The sequence below is a fragment of the Dermacentor silvarum genome, chromosome 8, assembly GCF_013339745.2.
Source record: "Dermacentor silvarum isolate Dsil-2018 chromosome 8, BIME_Dsil_1.4, whole genome shotgun sequence".
NCBI classification, from domain to species: domain Eukaryota; kingdom Metazoa; phylum Arthropoda; class Arachnida; order Ixodida; family Ixodidae; genus Dermacentor; species Dermacentor silvarum.
The window spans coordinates 119,733,023-119,756,178 of NC_051161.1; the positions used below are offsets into that span (position 1 = coordinate 119,733,023).

Sequence of the window (23,156 nt, forward strand, 5' to 3'; positions counted from 1 at the left end):
CGGTTTTCCTTGCATCAACTTTTCAATTTGAACCTTTCGGCATCCACAGATACCGCTACCTTTAAGTCATATATATATATATATATATATATATATATATATATATATATATATACATACATACAGAAATTGGTAAGTTGAGAACACACGTACGAAAAAAACGATGCTTCATGTCCAACGTTTTTTAACATATATATATATATATATATATATATATATATATACACATGCACGCGCCGTTATGTGGCCATCAATTTGTTTTGCAACATGTACTTACTGAAATAACGACAGAATACTGTGTCGACGTGTCGGCTAGAGAACGACCAAACGTCGACACAATAAACGGTTTTCCTTGCATCAACTTTTCAATTTGAACCTTGCGGCATCCACAGATACCGCTACCTTTAAGTCATATATATATATATATATATATATATATATATATATATATATATATATATATATATATACATATATATATATATACACGTACATACATACAGAAATTGGTAAGTTGAGAACACACGTACGAAAAAAACGATGCTTCATGTCCAACGTTTTTTAACATATATATATATATATATATATATATATATATATAAAGAGAAAGAGAGAGAGGGGTCAGTTGGTTTTCGTTCCGTTTGTTCCCCTCTTCGAGAACTAGTTGGTCCGCCACTGTTTTGTGGATACAACGACGATCGAGGACCCGCGTCTTTGATAATGGGTTTATGCGCCAGAGAAGACTCAATGTGATTGGATAACAGTACTGGTCCTTTTGAAGCGATGTTGTCCGTGGCGAAGAACAAACAGGAACTAAACGTACTTGGTAGTTGGCCAAAGTGCCAATTAATAAACTTTTCGTAACCACTTGCCTGCAGGTCGCAGCAAAGTTACCAACTTTAAAATGCGGTTTTCTTAGCAAGACTAAGGACGCCTGACAACCAATCCTGCATAGTTCCCCATGTAACTCGAGAAATCAGTGCTTAGTTTGCATTATGAACAATGAACTTAGTGCTTCGAACATTCATATTTATGCTAAATACGCACGGGCCCCATACAATGGCTTGAACCCTTACGACGTTGAACGAATTGAGGCGAAACCTAATCGCAGTCGATTATGCTGCGAAAACCTAACCGCGCTTGTTTGTTGTTTAATAAATGATCAGATCACGGGGAAGTATAGGTTCCACAAGAGCTGGCGCTCGATGACCAGAAATCCCATTATTTAAAATAGCTTTTTGCGTTATGCAAATCGAGATAGTGGCGTCTTGCGTAATTATACTGCACATTTCTTTCCGGCAGTGTATAGTCTTCCGCTGCAATTCAAGTGGATTCGCCTGATCAGCATTGTCAAACAGAGAGAAATCTGCGAGAACACTTTGGTAGGTTGCGCCTGTATGTTATGATAAATTCTGCAGCAAAATACGCCGAGCGCAATTGGCGCAGTGGAGGTTACGTTGAGTTGGGTTAAAGTCTTCGCAAGCGAATCGGCTCTTCAGTGCTCGCCTCCTCGAAATAGCTGCCGCAGCGGGGGGTTGACGGTTGATTCGTGAGAGTATGTGGTCGCTAGCTCGTGTGCTGCCTGGCCGTTACCAAGTTGGGGACTAACAACGTTCACCGTAGTGCGTGCGGTGTTCGTTAAAATATTAAACGTGTTTACACAGCGCTAAGAAAGATGGAGCACAAAGACGAAGTACACAGGACGGACGCTGTATTTAACGATTACGATATGTATACGCCCATAGTGCTTATTATGTGGATAAGTATAGCAACGCTTTTTTAGTGAACTCTCTCACATTTTCGTGACCTTCGCTGCTGTGGACTTTACGAATATGCACGTGCGCAGCGCCAGTTTCTGTTAAGCTAGGTTAAGTTAGGATAGGTGAGAATCAAACTGGGAAATAATCAGCGACCTTTACTCCTGCCTTTCGCGTCGTACTTATCTCGGCATACGTATATCCTCACCATTTTTGCACCGACAACCATCGCCTTCGTCATCGTCACGTGACTGCGTCGACGTCTCGCATCGGGCATTCGCACAGAGGGCTGTTCACATTTCGGCTTACATTGGTGAACGGAGTAGCGCATAAAACATTGTATCACATTAACGTTGTGACTGGTATGGTGCATAGACGTGAATACTGCGTGAGAGTACACGTTGCCTAAATGACAAGTAGGATAATTGTGTAGCTTTATAGTGTAGCATTTAGTGTGTAGCATTTAGCTTTATAGTGTTGGAGTAACGGCTTCACGAAAGGCTACCTTCGCAGAGATTCCAACTTGTGTGTTTGATCTGCACACTCTTTTTTGTTTACTTTTGTTCGCAGTTTTCATATCACTAATAAAACGAATGTAATTGGTACTGACCGAAACATTTCAAGAAAGTTGCACAGGTCACCTCTCACTGCAGTTCACATTTGCAATAGTGCAACCGAAGACGCTCAGCCTGTAATGTTCAAGAGAGAGAGAGAGAATATAGAGGTGTATTTACAAACTTGACCGCTCTAACCTTCCAGTGTCAATTGGGGAAGGGAATAACTGTAACGTAAGAGGGATGGAAGATAATAAGAAAACCTGACATTCGAAATCACTTTGGGTCGCTTTGGGTTCCACCACATGTGCCCTGTGTAACTAAGAGATTTCACCGAGAGGAAGAATCACTTTTTTATTATTACTATATGGTATTTAGGAGATGTTTACGCCTTTAATTGGAGCCGGCTACTCCTTTTCACATAGAGTTATGAAAGAAAAAAAATTAACCTGCACGTATTAAAATAAATGTCAACTCCAAGTCACAATAACACTATGTCCAGTCACATAAGTGCACTATTACCACACTAATACTGAAAGTCAACTCATAAACACAGTAACGCAAAGTTCAGTCACAAAGGCGCATTAAGTTAAACACAAAATCCAGTCACATAACTACACTAATGCGACACTAAAACTGAAAGTCAACTCACTTCTCTACATCGACAGGATCTGCTAGTGCACCGGCATGGCACGCGGCGAATCAATTCTCCAAACTGCGCGGCATGCGACGAGAAAGAGATAATGAACACTTTCTGTGGTAGTGCCCGAAATTCCAAAATGAAAGGGACGCTTTCCCCGAGGATGTGCAAAAAAACAAGTGCCTTCCGCATGCATGCCTGCAACACCTTGCACTCGCCGAAGGATCACTTATTGCCCGCAAAGAAACTCCACGTCTCCTTATCGCGTTCTTAAGAGAGACTGGTTTGATAGACATTTCGTGAAAAACTGCAGTGATATTGTAAGAGACGCTCAAGCAGAGAAATTGCCGACCTTGATCGCCAGTCTGAACTCGCGTGTTGCTGCATTCCACCACCACCACCATAAGGAAGATGCAAGTGGGGGTTAATGGTGACAAGAACAGTAACGAGGTGACTTTGGTGGGGCCACACAGCGGCGTTCTTAAAGCCTCAAAACCAGTCCTGTGCCGTGCGAAAATTCACATCTAGGGCACATCTAGGGCGAGGTGAAGGACCCAGAATAATTCCTCCGAGAAAGATATAATTTTAACATTCGTTAGAGAAGAGGCGATAGCTTTAAGGAAAACGACACGTGTTCTTTTACGATGCGTCACCCTTCACACACACGCACACACGCACATACACACAACCGCACGCACATTTTCTCACTTTGAAGTCACGCACAATTATTGGCCATGAATCACTGAATAAAGCATTTCGTCACGGAAAGGATAACTACGAAGCGAAGGAGAAATGTTGGCTGCGCGGTTCAAGGGGCACGGCAGCCACATCGGCGTTTGTACCGCACGCCTTTCTCCATCGCGGCCCTAAGCGTACAACGGGGGCTTAATGCACCTGAGCCCGGCGGCTTGCAGCATCGCAAATGCGCTTCATGCAAAGAAGAGCTTAAGTGCTCGCGTCTCGCCGAGATTCCCGTGATTCACGCCGAAACTACCCAAGGCATCCTGGGCATCGAAGCGAAGTTATCTCGCGCGAATTCAGGGATGCGCGCTAAAAAATTCACAAGCACTCGGCGAGGTACGTACGTTATCTGAAAATAAAAATGAATAAATAAATAAATAAATAAATAAATAAATAGATAAATAAATAAATAAATAAATAAAATAAATAAATAAATAAATAAATAAATAAATGTTGAAGCAAACTGAAGTGACGGCGTGTTATATTGTTTTTTTTTCAGGTTTCCATTTATCGAAAATCGCTAAATAAAGCGCCGTCGTATCCTTATCTCAACTCCATTCTCAGGCGGGATTAGTAAGTGGTTGTTAGACCGGTGCAAGCGCTGTGTCACTCAAGTTATTCTTCCTGAGCGTGTTCAACCTCGTGGAACACCAAGGTGAAACTTATTATAGAATATATATGCTGTATTCGCTGAGAATTCGCAGTCACGATAGACGGAAGGCCACTCCTATGTATACCAACTGTTCTAATGCACGAGTTGCTTTATGAAATGGGGCGAGAACTGCTTCAAGTGCCTTAAGCGACATCTTGCGCGCCTTTAATTTGTTTAAATGGACGTCACATAAAATCTGTTAATCTTGTTTGCCATCCGAAAGCGAGCGAAGCGCATTATCATGTAAATTACACTGTACAAATGCAGACTCTGTGTTAACTTACGCACAGGCGCGCAAACTTTGCTTCATCGGCTCCGGCTAGGTGTTGAAAAATTAAATGCGCGGATTTTACTTGCCAAAGCCCCGATATGATTAGGAGGCTCGGCGTAGTGGGGGACTCTCGAATAACTTGGACCGCCTGGGGTTCTTTAGAGTGCACTCAATGTGCTCTACATGGGCGCTATGGCATTTCGCCAGTGTTGAAATGCGGCCGCCGCGTCAGGGATTTGAACCCGTGCTCTGGGGCTTAGCAGCGCAACGTCAAAACCGCTACGCCACAACGGCGGGTGCCGGCTAGGTGTTGCTTTAGCCAACAGCTTCATACATAAATTTGAGCGCGCTGTGCCTTCGGCGCGAGTTTACAATTATGCAAACGACGGCATCGCACATCGGCTTCTAATTTCTCCCCCTTGCGCATCGCAGAAGCGACAACTCTGCCTAAAGCTCAGATAGCTGGAGAATTGTATGCACTTTATCCAGGCGATATTCTCACACCGTAGTCTTCTGCGGATATTGGAAGTAGGGAATTATATACTGCGCGCAATTCTTATGCTAAGCGCGACCTAGCTTTGAAGTACTGGCCGCCATGCATAGGTTTAACCCGCGTTCTTCACCTCCACGACCCCCCCCCCCCTTTCCCTTTTTTTTGATGTCCTTGTGCTTAAAGCGGCAGTGAAGGGAAAAATTATTTCTTCTGTATGAGTAGATTACCCTTCCACAATAGCGAAAACACCACTCTTACCACGAGAAGCCGCTTGGTAAGCTAGCAAGAAACGAAAAACACAGAGGCGAGTGGCGACGCCACCTTGAAATTCCCGCACCAGTTCACCGTGACGTCATGGATTTTGACATTGTCTTCTAGGTCCCAGTTATTCTTTTAGCGGTAAAGATTGACTACATTGGGTTCTAAAGGAGCCCAAGACTGAATATGGGAACTTTCGCGAACTTTTACTGAGCCAACGTGGCCCAAATACAAAAAAAAAATTATTTTAGAAGTCGTGACGTCACACTGAAGTGCCGACGTCGGGGTTACCGCGTGAAATTAAAGAAAATAACTTTGAGCTTGATTTTCTCTTTTAATAATTGACCTATGGTAGTGTAATTAACGACAGCAGAGTTTTGGAAGAATACTTCATCAGTCTAAGTTGATTTATTGTTTTGCTTTAGTGTCTCTTTAAAGTGTGGATTGGCGGGCAAGGCAATTTTTTTCTTTTTCACTTTTCCTCTTGTCCTTCAGTAAGTGTTGCCTCTGTGTTTTTATTTTTCGCGCTGTTACAGAAGTTGAAATTTTTACGCAGATTTGAAAAAATATATATATTGAGTTATGCTGCAACTACACGACAAAATCTTTTCCGCTAAAGAAGATGTAAGAAGTCTTCTCGAGCGTCTTGGACATTTAAGTAGATTGAGACATGTTTGTTCGAGCGTGCTGCGCTCGCGCTGAGGCTCCACCCTATATGCATTGTAAATTCAAAGCTTCTCCCATAAGGACATGGAATTACGTTGCTGTAAGCTCATAACTGGAGGAGCGCGATTATACCGGGCTAAATAATAAGAAGGCGGCAAGAGAGAGCGTTACTTGACAACTGTGACAGTTCTTGTTATATTTTTAGAAGAACGATTAGTGTTAACTCTACAACTCTTACGGCGCGTTCTGCGAGAAGCACGAGGATACTCTGTGCCTTGAATGTGCAAAGAGACGGACTTTGACTGATAAATGTCATTTGGTTTAAGATCACGTAACAATTTATTTTACTAATAATATCTGTGTTTTTATACTACAACAATTGGTTGCCAGTTGGCGTTGTTTGGTCGCCTTGTTTTTCTGCGTCACGGTCTCGTCGCTCTGCTCCAGTCATGAATTGGCCTAACTGCAATTGTATTACCGTTTCAACTTCGGTTGTCTTGTTTTTTAGTTGGTAATAATAGCGCTAATAGTGTTCGAAAGTTATAGTGCTTGAACATTTTTGTATAGCGACTGCCACTTCTCTTACACACTCAGTGATTCCATGTGTGTGGAAGAAAATCACTTTTCTGAAATGATTTATTGCAATATGTGTTGCATAATTACGTGTTTATCACATTGCGTTTTTAATGCGAAAGCATCAAACGCCCCATTACGTGAAAATCGGGTGGCGGCGGCGTCGGCGGCGTGACTGAGCGATGGCACCAAATGTGGCCGGCGCCGCAAAGAGTAAAAACACGTCAGAAATTGACGTCATTGACGCCAAATTTCTCGTGGAGGTTCCTGTAAACAAACTAAATTCATGTATTCGAAAAGAAAATTCGGCTTGGGTGGCAACTGACCCCGGGCCTCCGGGGTGCGATCACGCTTCCCTGACGCCACGGCTACTCCTTAGTTCTGGCTGACTAAAGTTGTGCCTATAATGCGTGCGTCACTGCACACGTCACGTCGCCGCCATCTAGCTGACTAAAGTTGTGGCCTAGTGCGTGCGTCATGAGGCACATGACGGCGCAGCCAATCGGAAAGAGGTGGCGCCACGTCATAAGTTTATAAAATGAGCGCACTGCCTTCCCTCGCGTCACTTGCTCTTCGGATTTCATCGGCACTGCGATGAACTCTCGACGCCACGTCATGAGGGTATAAAATGAGCCGGCCTGGGGCCAACGTATACGCAAACACATACACTGAATCCGAAGAAATAACTTGAATGCATGTCGAAAACATCAATCGAAAACATTTCACCAATGATTTCGCATTCCCACATGCAAACAGTCCTAAGTGTCCCTGCCGAAATTTTTCTTTCTGTTAGGCACTGTATCGTTGCTCTTATACTGTACTTCCCGAGTCCAAGAAGCGGTGAGAGAGTTTTACTTTCACGAATGATTAGAAGACAAAATTAACAAACAGAAAAGGAGGCGAGGGAAATGATTCGGACAGAAATAAGGTAGCGACGCTGAGTTAGAACGAGGCGTGCAGCGCTATTCCAACGACGGCAGCACCACTAGTGGACCTCGAATTGCCTGTGCAGTAAGCTTCACCGGCGTACGCTGTGCGCTCGACTTGATTAATGGCCGACGAAGCGAGCCAACTCCGCCGCTTTGTGCACCGCTGGTCACGGAACGTGGCACAAGATCCAAAACGCAGAGGAGCACGTGCCTGTTCCCACCGAAACTTATGGACTCGGAGATTCCATGCAGACATCTGGACATAATTTAGAGAAACGGGAAGCGTTCTCTCAACGCTTGTAGAATTCATGGCTCTTTCTTACACGCTTGCGATGCCACTAGCACGTTCCTTTCAGCATCTTTTCTTATTACTGGCGCGTTCACTGTTGTTTGTTAACTCGCTTATTTTTTCCCCCTTATCCCGAGTCTTCTAGATGCTATTGCTTTTTTAAAGGATAAGATGCTATAAGAAACTAGGCCACCGAAGGTTCGGCTATTCCAATGACAAAAATAATCTCCAGCGACTGAAGAATACATGCACGAAAAAAAGAAGCAACAAACTAAAGACAACAAACTCCCCCGATTGTGCAAGCTTTGATAGCGATAGCCAAGTATTAGACAGCCAACGAAGTATGGTTTGTAGTTTTATCGGCGGCGTAAACTGCGGTAAACAGTTGCTTACTAAATAAGCAGGCAGATCCCACGCCCTGTGGGAATCGATGTTATGCGAAGCAGTGTGCGGGGAGCCTGCCATGTTAACGAAACGACCATGAGAGCACCAAGACATAGGCGTGTCTTTCATGACCTACATGACACGCATGTCATGAGACCTCAGGAGTCCCTTTAGCTACACCTAAGAGATATTAAGGCGAAAACCTTAGTCATTCTGATGACTAATACTTCGACCATCAACCTTTAGCCTTTTCCTTCGATTAGTACCACATCCGAACCTATTCCATTCGTTTTTGAGTGTTAATCTTTTTTCGCTGAGTCATTCTCATTTTTCTGAGTCATGGTCACGACTATGACTTCTACCACAATCCTTTAGTGTTTCCTTCACTTAGTGCCCACGTCGGAACCCATTTCCCTGGTTTTTGAGCGTTAATAATTTTCGCTAAGTGATTGTCATGCCCTACATGACACGCATGTCATGCCATTTATGTCATGACTTATCACTAATGTTCGTCATTCACTCGTGTCATACTATGCCAATTTTGGTATCTACCAAGTTAACGAAACGACCACGAGAGTACCAAGACGTAGGCGGCTGATTCATGACCTACATGACACGCATGTCATAACATTATTGTCATGACTTATTATTTATGTTCGTCACATACTCTTGTCATAGTATGCCAATTTTGGTACATACAAAGGTAACGAAACGACCATGAGAGCAGAAAGATGTAGGCGGCTAGATAGATAAATAGATATATAGAGAGATAATGTCAAAGTAGAAAATGTTCGCCAACAAATGCTTCGTATTAAATAAGCTAACATGAATTGGTCCACGCGGGCACAGGCAAATTATAGAACAGGTCTCACTCGATGACAGCGAACTCCCGTTGTGACAACGCTGGCGTGATGAAGAGTGCCGGCAGCGAGTAGAGAAGACTTGGTGTGGCCTCTTGCTTCACCGTGTCTTCTAAATTTGAGATATAGTGCGCGTGAAACCACCAGCCATCTCGGCTCGCTCTAAAGCATTGCACTCGCCGCAAATTACCTCGAAATATGCGGCATGTGGGTCGCATATAAGTTCAACTGCGTGCGAGCCACGGCCGTATTAGAACAGAAGACGACACGTCGCTCACCAGCACATCCTTTCCACAGAGCGCTCACCTCCTGCCCTTTCTGCGGGCTTGATCATTTGACCGCCAGCGTTGGTCGCACGGACAGAGGGAACGCATCTAGTAACCATCCTTATCTACCCACACTAGCACGCTTTCCCTCGTTCCCACAGCATGCACCGCGCGAAAGAGGGGAAGGGGGGAGGGGAGGGGGGGGGGGGGGGCATCTTGACGTTATTGCTCTTGAACATTTTACGAAATGTCACGGCGATGGCAACGACGATAGCGAAAGTTCGCCTGGAGTGTCTATCTATCTATATAGTTGTTATCGAAATAAAAATGCCGCATGTAAAGTTAGCGGAAAAATAGAACACCAAATGAAACAAGCATAGCCTGCTATACAATATGCTTAGCGAGAACGCGCTGCGTACGGTAACAAGCGAACGTGTAGTCACAATGCACGTTACAAGGACAGTTCCTATCTGTAGTCATTGCATGAAAAAAGGTAAACAAAACGAACTTGCACACGGCGATGACTAAAGACAATCGAAGGAAGGTAATGGAAACTCTCATAAACTTCCATGAAGTCATATAATGAGCACATTCATGATTTCGGTCTGTGTAAAAAAAACTGCATAATATCTATAAAAATGGTAGGGTAGCAAGCCGGACACTTGCTTGCTTGATCCTCATCCGTGGCGCTTACCCACTACGGGGGATTGGCCAAGAAGCCGGCGGTTAAAGGTTAAAGGGAAGGGAGAGACGGAAAAAAAGAAAAAGAAGAAAAAAAAACTAGACGAAAAAGTAAATCAGGGTGAAGTATAGCGTTTATGATAATTTGGAAAGAGATTTACAGGGCAGAAACAGAATTAAAATGATTGTAATGGTATATAAACAGCAAAAGTTTTTTGTGGTATTAGAATAATTTCGAAACAACAATTAGCGATTTAATGAGTTATCCAATTATTTATCTTGAGAATTAACTGGGTAGTCTTTTTGTGTCACAGATAGAGTCACAGAGGGCCACGCAGATGTTCCTGTGGCTAAAGCCCATTGAAGAAGCCCCGAAGGAGAGGATATTTTGAGTAGTTAGAGAAATACCCAATTTACGGAATGAAAATTCGAATTTCTTCCTCTGATTCCTAAAGCGACGACAAAATAATAGAAAGTGGTCAATGTTTTCGGGTTCCTGGCAGGTAGGACACAAAGGGGACGGTGCCAGACCGGACCTGTGTATGTAAAAATTTAATGGTGAGATTCGGCAGCGTACACTTGTTTGGTTGATCTCCTTTCTAGCGGCCATCGTCATCTTCATCGGTCGCCTTTTACTTATGGCGCGCTCAAGTGCATGGGCATGCGCATGTGCCTCTTTCCTCGTGCTGCGTGCTGCAAGCTTAGAAAAAGAGAAGAATAAAAAATATAGCTTCTTCTGCTCCTGCCATCGGGCTGAATTGTTCCTTGTTCTTTCACTCGCGGACTCACGCATTGTTAGAGCGGACCTAACCTCGGTCCCTATATCCTTGCTTCTTATATCCATGATTTCTCTCTCTCTCTCTCTCTTACTATGGCTCATTGAAAGGTAATTAAAAAGAAAAATTATTTGAGCTGTGTTCGTATAATAGACTTTGGCAACACTCCTAGTTCACTCTTACAGTGTGATAACGCTCGGTAAGCCACAAAAGACGTAAAAACGAAACGGGGGTGGAGACGTTGCCCTGTGGTACCGCCACAAGCTCAGCACGACGTCAATGACTTTGTTCGCGTCTGCTCTGCTTTAGCTAATATTTTTTTTTCGGTAAGGAAGAGCTACGTCCCAATCTAAATGGGCGAAAGAGTTAATTTATCAAGTCTCAATAACTTTTAGTAAAGCACAAGTGGCAAAACGAAAAGAAAGAAGTGGAAATTAGTTGCGTCACAATGATCTGCAAGCGCTTGAGTTTTGGAGCGAAATAACGTCAGTAGAGTTTTCAAAAAGAATATTCATTCAGCCTAAACTACTTTAGTGTCTCTTTAATGTCCCTTTACATATCGTCAAATAAACGTTTTAAATTGCGATAGGTACGGTATCAGTCAACCGCAATAAGTTGAACTCTCGTGTAGTATGTTACCAAGAAACAATAGCTTTTAAACCGAACGATTCAAAATCGTGGGCCTGTACGGCAGCTTTCAGCACACTAATTTGCATTTGTGAAGTGGCACGAAAGAAACTTTTAGAACGTTGTGAATTGATCACTAGTTCGTCGATGGTACTATGGTACAAAATGCGTGCAAAAACATGCACATGAACGAGACTGGTGACATGCACTGATTATCTTGTGGTGACGTGGCAGCGTAGTCGGTGTACACAAACTTTAAAGGTCATGTTCAAGCGATCTGGCTGCCTGCGTGGTTGTTTTTTCAGTTAATATAAAGAAAGTGCAGTTTTGGTTGAAGCGCCTCAAATGACGAATAATTTTTTTGAACTTTGATTTTAGTAGGAAGAAATAGATATCGCTCTTCTTAATTGATTGATTTGCTCTAAAAAGGTTTCAAACATGTAATGTAGAAAAAAAAAGAAAACTATAGTGACAACGCTTCCGAAAAGCTCACATACACACACCAAAAACAAATGTTTCTGAGCAGTCCACAAAATTTGAATGTTCATGTTGAAATACAAATTACGTCTCTGGAAAACACAGTGCACACGAACATACACATAACAGCCACGGAAACGCAATAACAATATGTATTACGGAAAAAAATATGTGATAATGTTGAAACAAATACAAATTCAACAAATACAACGTCGTTATCAAAGTTGCAATAAAAATATCAACTTTCACATATTCCTGATTCTATAAAGAACTGATCTAATGCGCATGCTGTATAGTCCTCTTTAACACACACCAACATCGCCTCGAGTACAGTTATTCAAAAAAAAAAAAAAGGAAGAAGAGACAGCGCTGAGAAAGAGTGTGCACATTTTCAACTAAGCGTTGACCTCACTTCACGGTGATGGTGTGCGAGCATACAAACCTATGTTGTCACACGAACTCCAGTTTCCTTTCTTCGAGAATGAGCGGCTCACTATATTTCTCCATTCTCTAAAGAGTGCTTTAATACGACTTATGCTCATGGATTCAGGGCGAAAGCGAGCTTGGCTCCTGCCACCGCTAACGAAGATCCGTGCATATTCTCACCGCGAATTAGCAACAGCGTGTGAAACAGGCGTATACGAAAGCGTCACATCAGTTGTCAGAGACTCAACTCGGATATTTTAGCCCTAACAGCGAGCTTGGGCTCACATCAAAGGCTGGAAACTTGGCCAGAAAGCCTACCTAGAACGCCTGATGCGCCAAAAATGGATCGCATAGAAGCGCAGACGTTCGGACGAGTTGATAATGCATGGTGACAGTGAGCATGGTGCATAGGGCTGCCCGCAAACGAGGATTCGTAAGCAGAGCGGTGTATATTGTTGCTCTTTCGCGTTTTACTCACTGTCAAGTCGGACAGGACCAGCTGTCGTGGTAATGGCGACACGTGTTTACGGAGCGCGGGCGTCGCCAAATAAACTGAGTTATCTCGATGCTTGGGAGCGCATTTCGGAACCGTGTGGTTCCACGTACGCGTATATACATACAAAAATACACAAGCTGTAGATCAATGTAGGATGGGAAAATAGCGTGACATTGTTCGCGATATCAGTGGCCGGTTAGCGCTCTGCCTCCAATGGTACACACAGTATGTTCTACGCAACGGCGCTGCACATCCTAGCAGTCTTCGTTGGCAATGTGACCTTGAAAGTCGACTTTAATCAGGAAGACCGGCAATCGGCGACTTTCGTTCCTAATTGCACATTCTTCTGTTGGGGCTGTTGGCTGTTCGCCAGCAAAAGCTTCCGAATACTGCGAGACATAAAAATACAAACGGGCACGTTTCAGGCTCCTTCATGCAATAATTTACACTGACACACAACACCCCAATACAGGCAGGTCCCGGGTCAATTTTCGCAACTCTGGCCATATACCGCCGTCGACCTCCGCCTCGAAAAATCGGAACGACACAGCCGGGAGCACATAATGAAAGGCGCTCGCTAAATGCCAAACTGAGACGAAAGAGGGAGAGACAGCCACAGTCGTAAGTGGGACAGGTTTAACGAATCTCTGCTCAAGGCGGAGGCGAGAGAGACGCAGCTGGACGGATGCGAAAGCGAGGCAGTCACTCAGCTCAACCTGGCGCCTTTGGAGCGCGGGTAATGAACGAGCCGGCGCGCAAGTCAGCCTTCCTGGTATACGATGCGACTGCAGCGCGCTCAGGGAAGACGGAGAGGGGAGAAGACTGTGTTACTGCGTTCTGGGTCCTTCCGCTGCCTTCCCACCTTTCTTTCTTTCTTTCTTTCTTTCTTTCTTTCTTTCTTTCTTTTCTCTTTCTCGCATTCTTTCCTTTCTTGCTTGTTTGCTTTCTTTTGTCTCTTTTGTCTTTCCTTTCTTCCGTTCCGTCCTTCTTTCTTTCTTATAGTTCCTTTTTGTATGTCGTTCTTTCTTCTTCTTTTTTCCTGTTTTTTTTGGGGGGGGGAATTCTGCTGCTCGCGCCCAGGCCCTGTGTAAACACAGATGAATGCCGGTGGGCCGTCTTCATTCGTGTACCCGTATTTTCCCAGGTTATACACCATCGAAGCCCGAGAAGCTTGAGAGGGCCGCCGTTCAGTTTGGTCTGTATATCCCGAGAAAAAAAAAAGACACCTCCCTGTTCTCGAGCTTCTATTCCAGCGAAGAAAATTAGCTTCCTTCCTCGTGGGTCGCTATAAGCGTCAACAACGCGAGTATTGTTGGCGCCGCCCGAAGCACGTGGGCTTCTATTTACGTCGCACGTTTCTTCCGTCGTCACCGGGCGACGCGACGCGTCGCAGACCCCCGTCCCCGACGGTTGCGCTCCGACACGTCAACTCTTGCGCTGATGTTTTCTTCCCTCATATACGTCGGCTGAGGAAGCAAAGGAGGGAAATACCTCGGCAGCCCTTAAGGCCCAGAATGTTTCTACGAAAGAAGCTTGAAGGAAAGATGAAGCAGTCAGAACCTTGGTCGGAGGAAGTAGATAATGACCGTGGTTAACAGAATTTCAGTGGCGCCACAGCTACTGTGCGTCGCTGAAACGACGGGACGGATGTATGATTTCTGCGTCGTCACATTTTTTTCCTAAAATGCATAAAAATATCCTTACGACTTTAATTGATCTGTGTCATTCAACCTCCAATAGGCTGACGTGACTGGCGAAGGTAGGCTCAGCGATGTGAATTACAAGAGACACGATGACGTAAACCACTAAATAAAAAACTGATGACGATCGCTTTTTAGCACGTGGAGGTTTCTTGCACAAACGAATATTCTACAGAGTGTATAGACCATATGGGTAGCGGCATAGACAGAAGTTAGATGCTGAGTGAGCTCTCCGTCGTGAGATTGTTATGTCGGTTAGGATTACGTTCATAGCGTTGCCAACTTTCTTTTTGAGTGTGTTGCTTAACTGAAATAGATAAGTCGCAAAATTTTCATTAACTCTTGCTCCAACGAAGCTAAATTCTGGCTAAAACTTTCGAATGATTTTAATGCGATAGCATTATAGGGGGAATTCTCCCACTTTGGTGGTATGATCGTGTGGCCTAAACAAGTGGACCGATTTCAATGGCAGTGTAGTCTGAAAAAAATTGGCCGATCTCGAAGGTAGTGCAGTCTGACTCAGCGTCTCAACGCACTAACTGTCAAGAGGAAAGAATGCGAAACACTTGCATGTGACGTAAGCGCCAGACGTTTGGAAGAACGACTTTGGCACCAGAAAAGCATGCATGGTATCGTGGCCTACCGGTGAGAGCATTGGGCTGTTTTCGGTCACGCATGTCTGTATAACATCAAGCTATAACCGGACTTTCTCCGCTGTAGAGGCATCTAGCAGAAAACTGGAGGTGTGGAGCATACGCAGCGCGTCACAGTGTGGCTGAAATTACCGAAGAGATACCAGATATAGAAACTTTGATAACTGAGAGTATGCAATGTAGCCCATGAGAAACGCTTTCGAAGCTGTGAATACATTATAATAATCGCAATCTAAGTATGCTAGAGAGTTAGCGGTGCTAATTTTTTGTCTAGCCTCTCTCTCTATTTCATTTTTTATAAGGTTGGCGTTTTTGGAACGCGATAATGAAAACTAACAAGGTGTAACACATCTACTGCAACGTTTCGAGTTCGTCTAGTGTCCTTGCACGTGAGGAATAAACAGTCAACTCACCGCCGGGGTGTAGATGACTTACTTTACTAATGCCTTTCCCAAAGCAATACATGCTGACAGCCACAATCCTGCCCCTGTATTCGTATTTTAAGATTACAAACCCTGCATGCTTAAAAAAACAGGTCACTTGACTTTCCAGTCTCAAAGGCTCACTTGTTCCGTGTTATGCATGCGAACTGTCCTGCTTTGGGCACTCTTGAATTAACTAAATTAGCATGTGGTACGATCTTCGTCGCTTTGGTAAAGCGGCAATGACAATTAGGTGAATTTTATACAGGTTAAATATTACGTCTGCCTCCCCTTGATTCACCTGAAAGCTCCGTGCGGCATCGATTTATTGAAATGGCAAGAGAAAGGGAGGCGTTGAGTTCACGTTCGCGTGAACTAGACCAGGTGCTCCGATATGCACGCTTTTCTGCAGTTTATCTCGTCTATTATTCACCCGGCGCGTTCTAGTGCTCATCATAATATATTGAAAAACGTTTTCATCACTTAATTTACTGATGCGCTTGCAAACGTTGGCCCGCCAAACATATACTTAGTGAAATTACAGTGCTCGTAGTATTAATAGCCATTCTAATGGGTTACATGACGATCATATATATATATATATATATATATATATATATATATATATATATATATAATGAACGAGAAGAAAGGGTCGCTAAAGTCGCTAAAGAATTCCGTCGGTCGATCAACTGACAAATTGCCCGCTATACAGAAAAATCTAGCGACAATATTGCTAAAATGGCAACACTGATTTTCATTGAGTTTTATTTGTTATTAACCTTATTTTCGCCTATTTTCCCTGTAAAATATATATAAACAGAGAAAGAGAGACATAAGCTTTATGATAAAAATAAATAAATGAATATACTAAATATATATAAATGGATATATAAATGAAGCAGCTGAGGTACTCTACCTCTCAATCGCTGGACTGTAACCAATTTGTAACAGTACAGGACAGAGAGCATGCCCTGAAGCACGTTCCTTCCAAACATCTATTGCACGAGTTGCAGCTCATTCAAATGTTTTTTTTTTTTCGTTTCATCGCAAGACAACTTTCATAGCGAAATTAACAAACAGTGTCCGTACGTGGTCTAGGAACCCCTGTTAGCTCGTAGCCAACTGCGAGTATATTCGAATGTGTGGAAGAACCATTCACCAGGGGCAGTAGCAATACCCTGAAGGAACATGTGTCCTTGTTGGCGTTAGACCAGCAACTGCCGCATCATTGAACGCCAATGCGCTTTGAGCTTTGATGTCACGCTCGACGTTCACGAGCCAATATTTTTGAATGCGTGACGTTTGGCGAAAGTATTTTTTTTCGCGCAGAATGAATTTCAATGGTAGCCGCAGTCTTCATTACTAACATCAACGACGAGTAATTTGTATTGTTGCCCAGACTCAAATGGTTATTTAAGCGCGCTTTGATAAGATAGAAAGTACATTTCTTACGATCACTTATTTGGTTACAGTCCCATCGTCACCAGTTTGTTTTCTTCTTCATTTTATCATTGGAAGAATTCGAGAAGGCTAGACACGAAACAAATGCAAGACTCGCGAAACTGTCGAGTCATGTGCAACTGTTAGCGGAACGGTGTAAGCTTTCTTTTTCGATTATTCTATGAATAAAGCTTTGGTTCATTGTCAGGGAACACCAGACAATGCTATTTATTTTGCTCTGTGAGGATGTAGGCCGTTGGAGAAGTTAAGACGATGTTCATGAAACGTAGTATGTGACCATATATGCACAGTGATGGCGTCGCCAATCTTAAAATGAGGGAATACGAGAACTGGCTGGTCGGGGTTATGAAATATAAAATTTCGCTGTTTTCCCATGGTTACGGGGCGTATTCTGAATTTAACAATGATTTCCGATGCAATTAGCTGGAAAAGGGTGTCATTTCAAGAATATTACTCATCCATTTTGTAAATGAGGGCATAAGGGAGAGGGAGAGAGAGAAAAAGGTAAGAGAAAGACAGGGAAGTTAAGCAGAGATTATGTCCAGTTGGAAGAGGTGCGCAAGCGCACATACGGCCACAAGATCTAGTGTTACGCTCGAAATAATCTTTTATGTTTATGGCAAAAATAACGAGAAACTGGAAGGAAAAAAAAAGATAAGAGAAAAGCTGCAGTTGGTTTTGAAGTGTATCAGTAAAGATGTCTTGAGATTTTTTTTGTTTTGCTTTTTGTTCGATCCACGTAAGCGTTTAAGTGCGTCTACATGAAAAAAATGCGACGCTTTCGGGTGACGTGGTGACGACAGCCTATTAATTTTTCTTAAAACTTGAATCTAAGCGGATAATGTCAAATTATATTTCCCTGACCACGTTTCTTTATTTTGAACACATGTACTCTTTCATATGTGTGCGCGAACAATCACCACCAAGTTTGCTGGTGATTTGTGTGAGCTGAATTCAAACTTTATTTAGAATTCAGGAACGACAACACAAGGGCGTCCTTCTGCTGTCTTTTCTTGTGCCGTCGTTTAGCGCTCCTCCAAGTTTGAAACAGACTTTATGTTTTATCTGTGTGTACGAGTAGCCTGGGTGAAGACTGAAAGGGAGCCTGCGAATTGATGTATCTCTACATTGTTGCTACAGGAAGGCTGACATCTTCAACACCTTCTCAAACATTAGAAATACGCTTCTTTGTGTTTGTCTTTTTTTCTCGTGCGGTTCCGTAAAATATACGATTATTTGCTTTTCAATTGTTCATGTACCGTTTTCTTTAAATATTGGTGATAATTAACAGTAGGTCAGTGGGAATTAAGAAACTCATTTTATATAGCCTACCATACTAACAGTTGCCAATCCCTCCTGGTGCGTACGTGTCGTGTTTAAAAGGCGACAACGTCCCCATCATGCTCATCAACAGCACCAGCACCACCACCACCACCACCACCACCACCACCACCAACAACAACAACAACAACAACAGCTTGCAACGCAGATTTAAATTGCACACATTATAATGCATTTGAAATCGGCGCCATCTTAATCTCAACGCTGACTTCTGTAGCCGCTGCACAAGCTTTGGGAACTCCATTCAGCAGCGCGATTTGATTTCGAGAATTCTGCTATACGCGATGTAATGATATGCACAACTCTGTGCGCTATATTTACAACATATCATTTTAACTACACTAAGCGGTCTACGGATTTGCGACTTCCACTTCGGACCCGTTCCAGACCAAGGAAATTGCTATATGTATTTGCTGATCGTGTTTAAAAGCGCCTTACTTGCTAAGAGCACCCCCTGTTTTTAAAATTTAAAGCTGTGTATTCCACATCTTTGAATTTACGTGCCTGTCATTCCGTCGTTTGCAAAAAAAGCTTAACTATAGGCACGGGAACGCTTAGTTAAGTTTGTTTCTGAGATGACGATCGAATGCGTCTTTATTAAGCTGGCGAAATGGAAACGGTTAATATACACCGAGATAGAACATTGTGATCATGTTACGAGCATACTCGAATAATGAGAATTGTCGAGCGCGGCATGAAATTCTCAATAATACGGTCATTATTCTGCCAATTTTCTTTTTTTATTGCACCAGGGAAAGCGCACACTGACGCCTCTCTTCTTTCCTTGTCTCGTTTCAGATTTTTAATGGTTTTCACGTGTCTGGTGCTAAGTGTTTTTTCAACAATCAAAGACTTCGAAGAATTAGCCGGTGCCATACTGCTGCGAATGGTAAGTCCGCTCATTATACACAATCATTAGCACGATTTTCTGTGCGAGCACTTCTTACCAGCTACAGAAGCGGAAATCACTCCTTAAAGCAGCTTGCTATGTCCAAGCGTATGCTCACGTTGTGCCACCCATTGTGCTAACGAATATAAATCATGCGTCGGTATATTTTATGACGACGTCAAGACCCAGAAATGCAGAAACTGCGCTGAACAGTGCGCAAACAAGAATTTATCACCCCCCCCCCCCGCAAAATAAAAAAGAAGAAAAAAAAAGAGAGATATGGTTTCGACGAGAGAGCTCATCTGCAACAACGCCTTCGAGTCTATTTTTTTAAAAGCAGTAGTTATTTCATGTCTTGGTAGTGTTTGTGCTTCGTATTTAACGCACGAACATGTTTGTTAAATTTTCGACGTAGGGCATTACCATATCAAAAGTGCGCGAACTTGTGCATCAGGAACGTGCGTAATATAAGTTATGGTTCCTAACTTAAGTATGACAGCAGACATAATCGAAATATTGGCATATTTATCAGCCCTTTTGTTCGCTCGGATATTGTTCAACTAAGTTTTAAATCAAGAAGCCGGAGAGACGTGAGACACAATGGCCAGGTAATCTTGTCTGCTTGGCATCTGCTCTACCGCATGTTATCATATGCTTTTCGCCGTTAAGTTATTAAGACATTAAACATCCGTAGTGCATAAAATTCGTACGCATTGCTGTTTTCATCGCATTTTTTTTATTCTCACATCCTTACTTTTTGCCGACGTCAGGGCTTACTGCGCTGAAACTAATCTCACGTTAAAGTACGGCCGGCAGGTCGTAATTGGTCTAACCCAGGTATGTGCTTTAACCCTACTTAGAGTAATAATTCCAACTCCGCTCATATTGAAAATTACAAGACGACGCGTATACCGAGACGTGGAATAAAGGAAAATGATATCTAAATGATATCTTAGATATCTAAGAGATAAATATATTTCGCGGAAATATAGTTCCTTTCGCAAATGATTAAAATCCACGTGCACAGTAGTTTAAAAAGATAGATACGTCAGATCACAAAGTATGTATAGTGTAATCATATGTCAGCCAGCACTTGCTCATATAATAATTTTCGCATTGTTTGAGATACGACTAGAGAAGGAAGACTCCGGTCGCGTTCGCCGAACGAAGGTGAAGGAAAAATCTATATTTCGGTGGCGCGGTTAAGGACAGCGTAAATCAGCCTAACCAGTACAACCACTCCTTTGTGTCGTTCGAACACAACCGCAGGATGAATTCTACGCGGCAGACACGACCGGGTGTCCATAAATCGTCCGGCGAAATTCCGCTCCACGCAGTCAGCGCAACTTCGAGCTGCCTTGCTATGCAGGGAAGCTCGTACAATCGCTCACTCTGAGATGGCGTCGTAGGTCTCCGCGGTCAGTGGCATGTCTTTCGGAGCCATGTTCGGTTTCATTCTCTGCAGACAATGCTCGCGGCGAACTTAGGACCAAAGGGCTAACTGCAATGAAGCATTGGAGCGCGTAAGAAGCCCAGTTTCACATTGCGTAGAATACACCGTGTACTTCACGTAACTAGAAACAAACGTTAAAAGTAGAGTGGTGCATCTTACACCAGTGAGACAAACAGCATATTGCTCGTAGTCGTATAGAGTTAAAATGTTTTGTTTTTGAAGGGCGATTGGTTGAATGATTAGTTATGTTTAATTATTTCATATTTTAAATATTTGCCTTAACTAAAGTATACGTCACATTTGAAAAGTTATATAGCGAGTTTAATAACACCCAATGAAGGTTAATTGCTTTCGTGTCGCTGTCTTTTACGTCAGTCTTTTTCTGGGCTCTAAAGAAAGAGGCAAAATATTTACAAAATGACGACACTGCAAGCTTGCGCGTCTCTATTGTTCTTGCTCACTCAGTATGTTACTAAACCCAGAAGTCTCGTCTGTGTAATGCACCGGCAAGCAGACGTACCACTAAATAACTTCAGCAAGGAACGACGGCACAAGAAAGAAGGCCCAGAGGTTGCTTACTTCGACCACATGGCAGAATTCCGCAAATGCTTCGAAGTACAAAAGGGACAACAAGACTATTTGGTGCTACCACCTGCCGTTGGCGTGAGCGCACGTTTATTACCAGCGGAGGGGCGCGCTACCTCTCCTCTGGTAATAAACTTGCATCCTACTCGTAATAAACGTGTGGGACCTCGTTCTCCAGTTTGAGCATTGCTTCTCATCGACCTCGAGATTCCGTCAGACGCCACTGACAAAGCACCGGATGACCACGGATGAGACAGCGAGACCGATTCAATAAAACCCGTACCGGGTACAGCCTGAAAGAACGTGAAGTGGCTCAAGAGCAAGGAAAGAAAATGCTTGAGGATGACGTTACCAGCCATAAAAAACCCCTTGGGCACGGCCGGTAATGCTCTGTTAAAAGAAAGACGACGGCTTACGCTTTGATGTTGACTACCGCAAGATTAACGGGGCGAAAAAGAAAGACGTATACTCATTACGGCGTATCGACGTTTCTCTTGACAGACTCAGGCATACCCGCTACTTCTGGTCGATGGACCTAAAAGTACGTATTAGCAAATAGAGGTCTAAAAGAGAGAGAAAAAAATTTTAGGACGCCTAAGCTTCGCCTTTAAGAGTGGAACGCGATAACATTCAAATATCCCTGGCTGTTTGTCAGGCTTCCCGGCAACTGCAGCTTTATTTTTTCTGCACCTTCGCCTCGGCGCGCCGCTGCCGTATAGCCCCTTGAAAACGCTGCCGAGGAGGCGAGTGCCATCTAGATCGTGTTTTTGCAAGGAACACCAAGGGGGGCGCGCGGCTTTATGAATGATGGAAATGCTGGAAAAGGGGTTTGTGTTTCAGTTTACGCGTAAAAGAAATATGTGTTCTCGTATATTCAAGTTACAATCCGACGTTATGACACTGTAGGTTGTATGTTAAGTCATACTTTACGATTTTCTTGCGCATTTTATTTTGAGAAATTCAATTAGCTCGCCAGCTCCTCTGCGCCACGCAGGGGGCCTGCGTAGTCGGGGTGGTTCAGGATAATTTTTTTGGCCGCGAACGCCGAGACCGACACCGCCACCGGATTTTATGCGACACGGGACCCTTAACGCTATGCGTTAAAGACTGCTTTCTTAACGCTTAGTCGGGTAATGCAGTGCAAACAAGATAGGGACAAAGAAAGCGCGGAACATTTGCTCAAAGTTTTCTTGGTCCCTGTCTTCTTTGCGCTACATTCCAAAACTAACTATGAAGCAACTCGCACAAATCAAAGTCCTGCTTTCCGTAACGCCTGGCGCCCTTTACGAATTCAGTCAGGGCTTTGAATTAAAGCGAAAGTCAGCCCAGCCTTAAGGCTCAGCTCCACCAAATTTTCACAGATTATTGGATATCGTTTTGCCAGGCCTGTTACGAGTGGACGCCCAGGGGCATGGATCTGCTGACAAGCCCAGTATTCCAGCGGGCGGAGTGCTCCATACAGTTGGACCATTCCGATTGGCCGGGATATGGTCACTGAACTCCCTTGTCTCGTCACCTAGAGAAAACGTGGGCTTAAGAGCGGAGATTTTTAGTGCTGTGTGCGGCGTGTGCTCAGCCTCGCCTATTAAGCTCTTTATAAGAAAAGAGACCTTCGTGTGGGGAAGAGAAGAACAAGCAGCATTTAAGCAGCACAGCGTCTACAAGCACCTGCTGTGCTGGCTCACTTTGACGAGGACGATTTGACCGTGACTCTTAAGGACACCAGCAACGTAGGCCTAGGCGCTGTGCTTGTTCAGTTCGAAGACTCAGCCGCGAATCATGCAAGCAGGGCGGTGTCATGTTCCCAGTCCAATTACTAGCCAGAGAATATTA

At 43.6% G+C, this 23,156-nt stretch overlaps 1 protein-coding gene across 1 annotated transcript in view; it reads left to right on the forward strand.

Moving 5' to 3' along the window:
• Window positions 1-23,156, forward strand: part of LOC119461642 (potassium voltage-gated channel subfamily KQT member 1-like) — a 283,324-nt gene that overhangs the window by 99,168 nt on the left and 161,000 nt on the right. Inside the window, exon 2 of the mRNA XM_037723006.2 lies at window positions 19,195-19,285. Within this exon, the coding sequence (XP_037578934.1) occupies window positions 19,195-19,285 (91 nt within the window). The remainder of the gene's footprint in view (window positions 1-19,194; window positions 19,286-23,156) is intronic.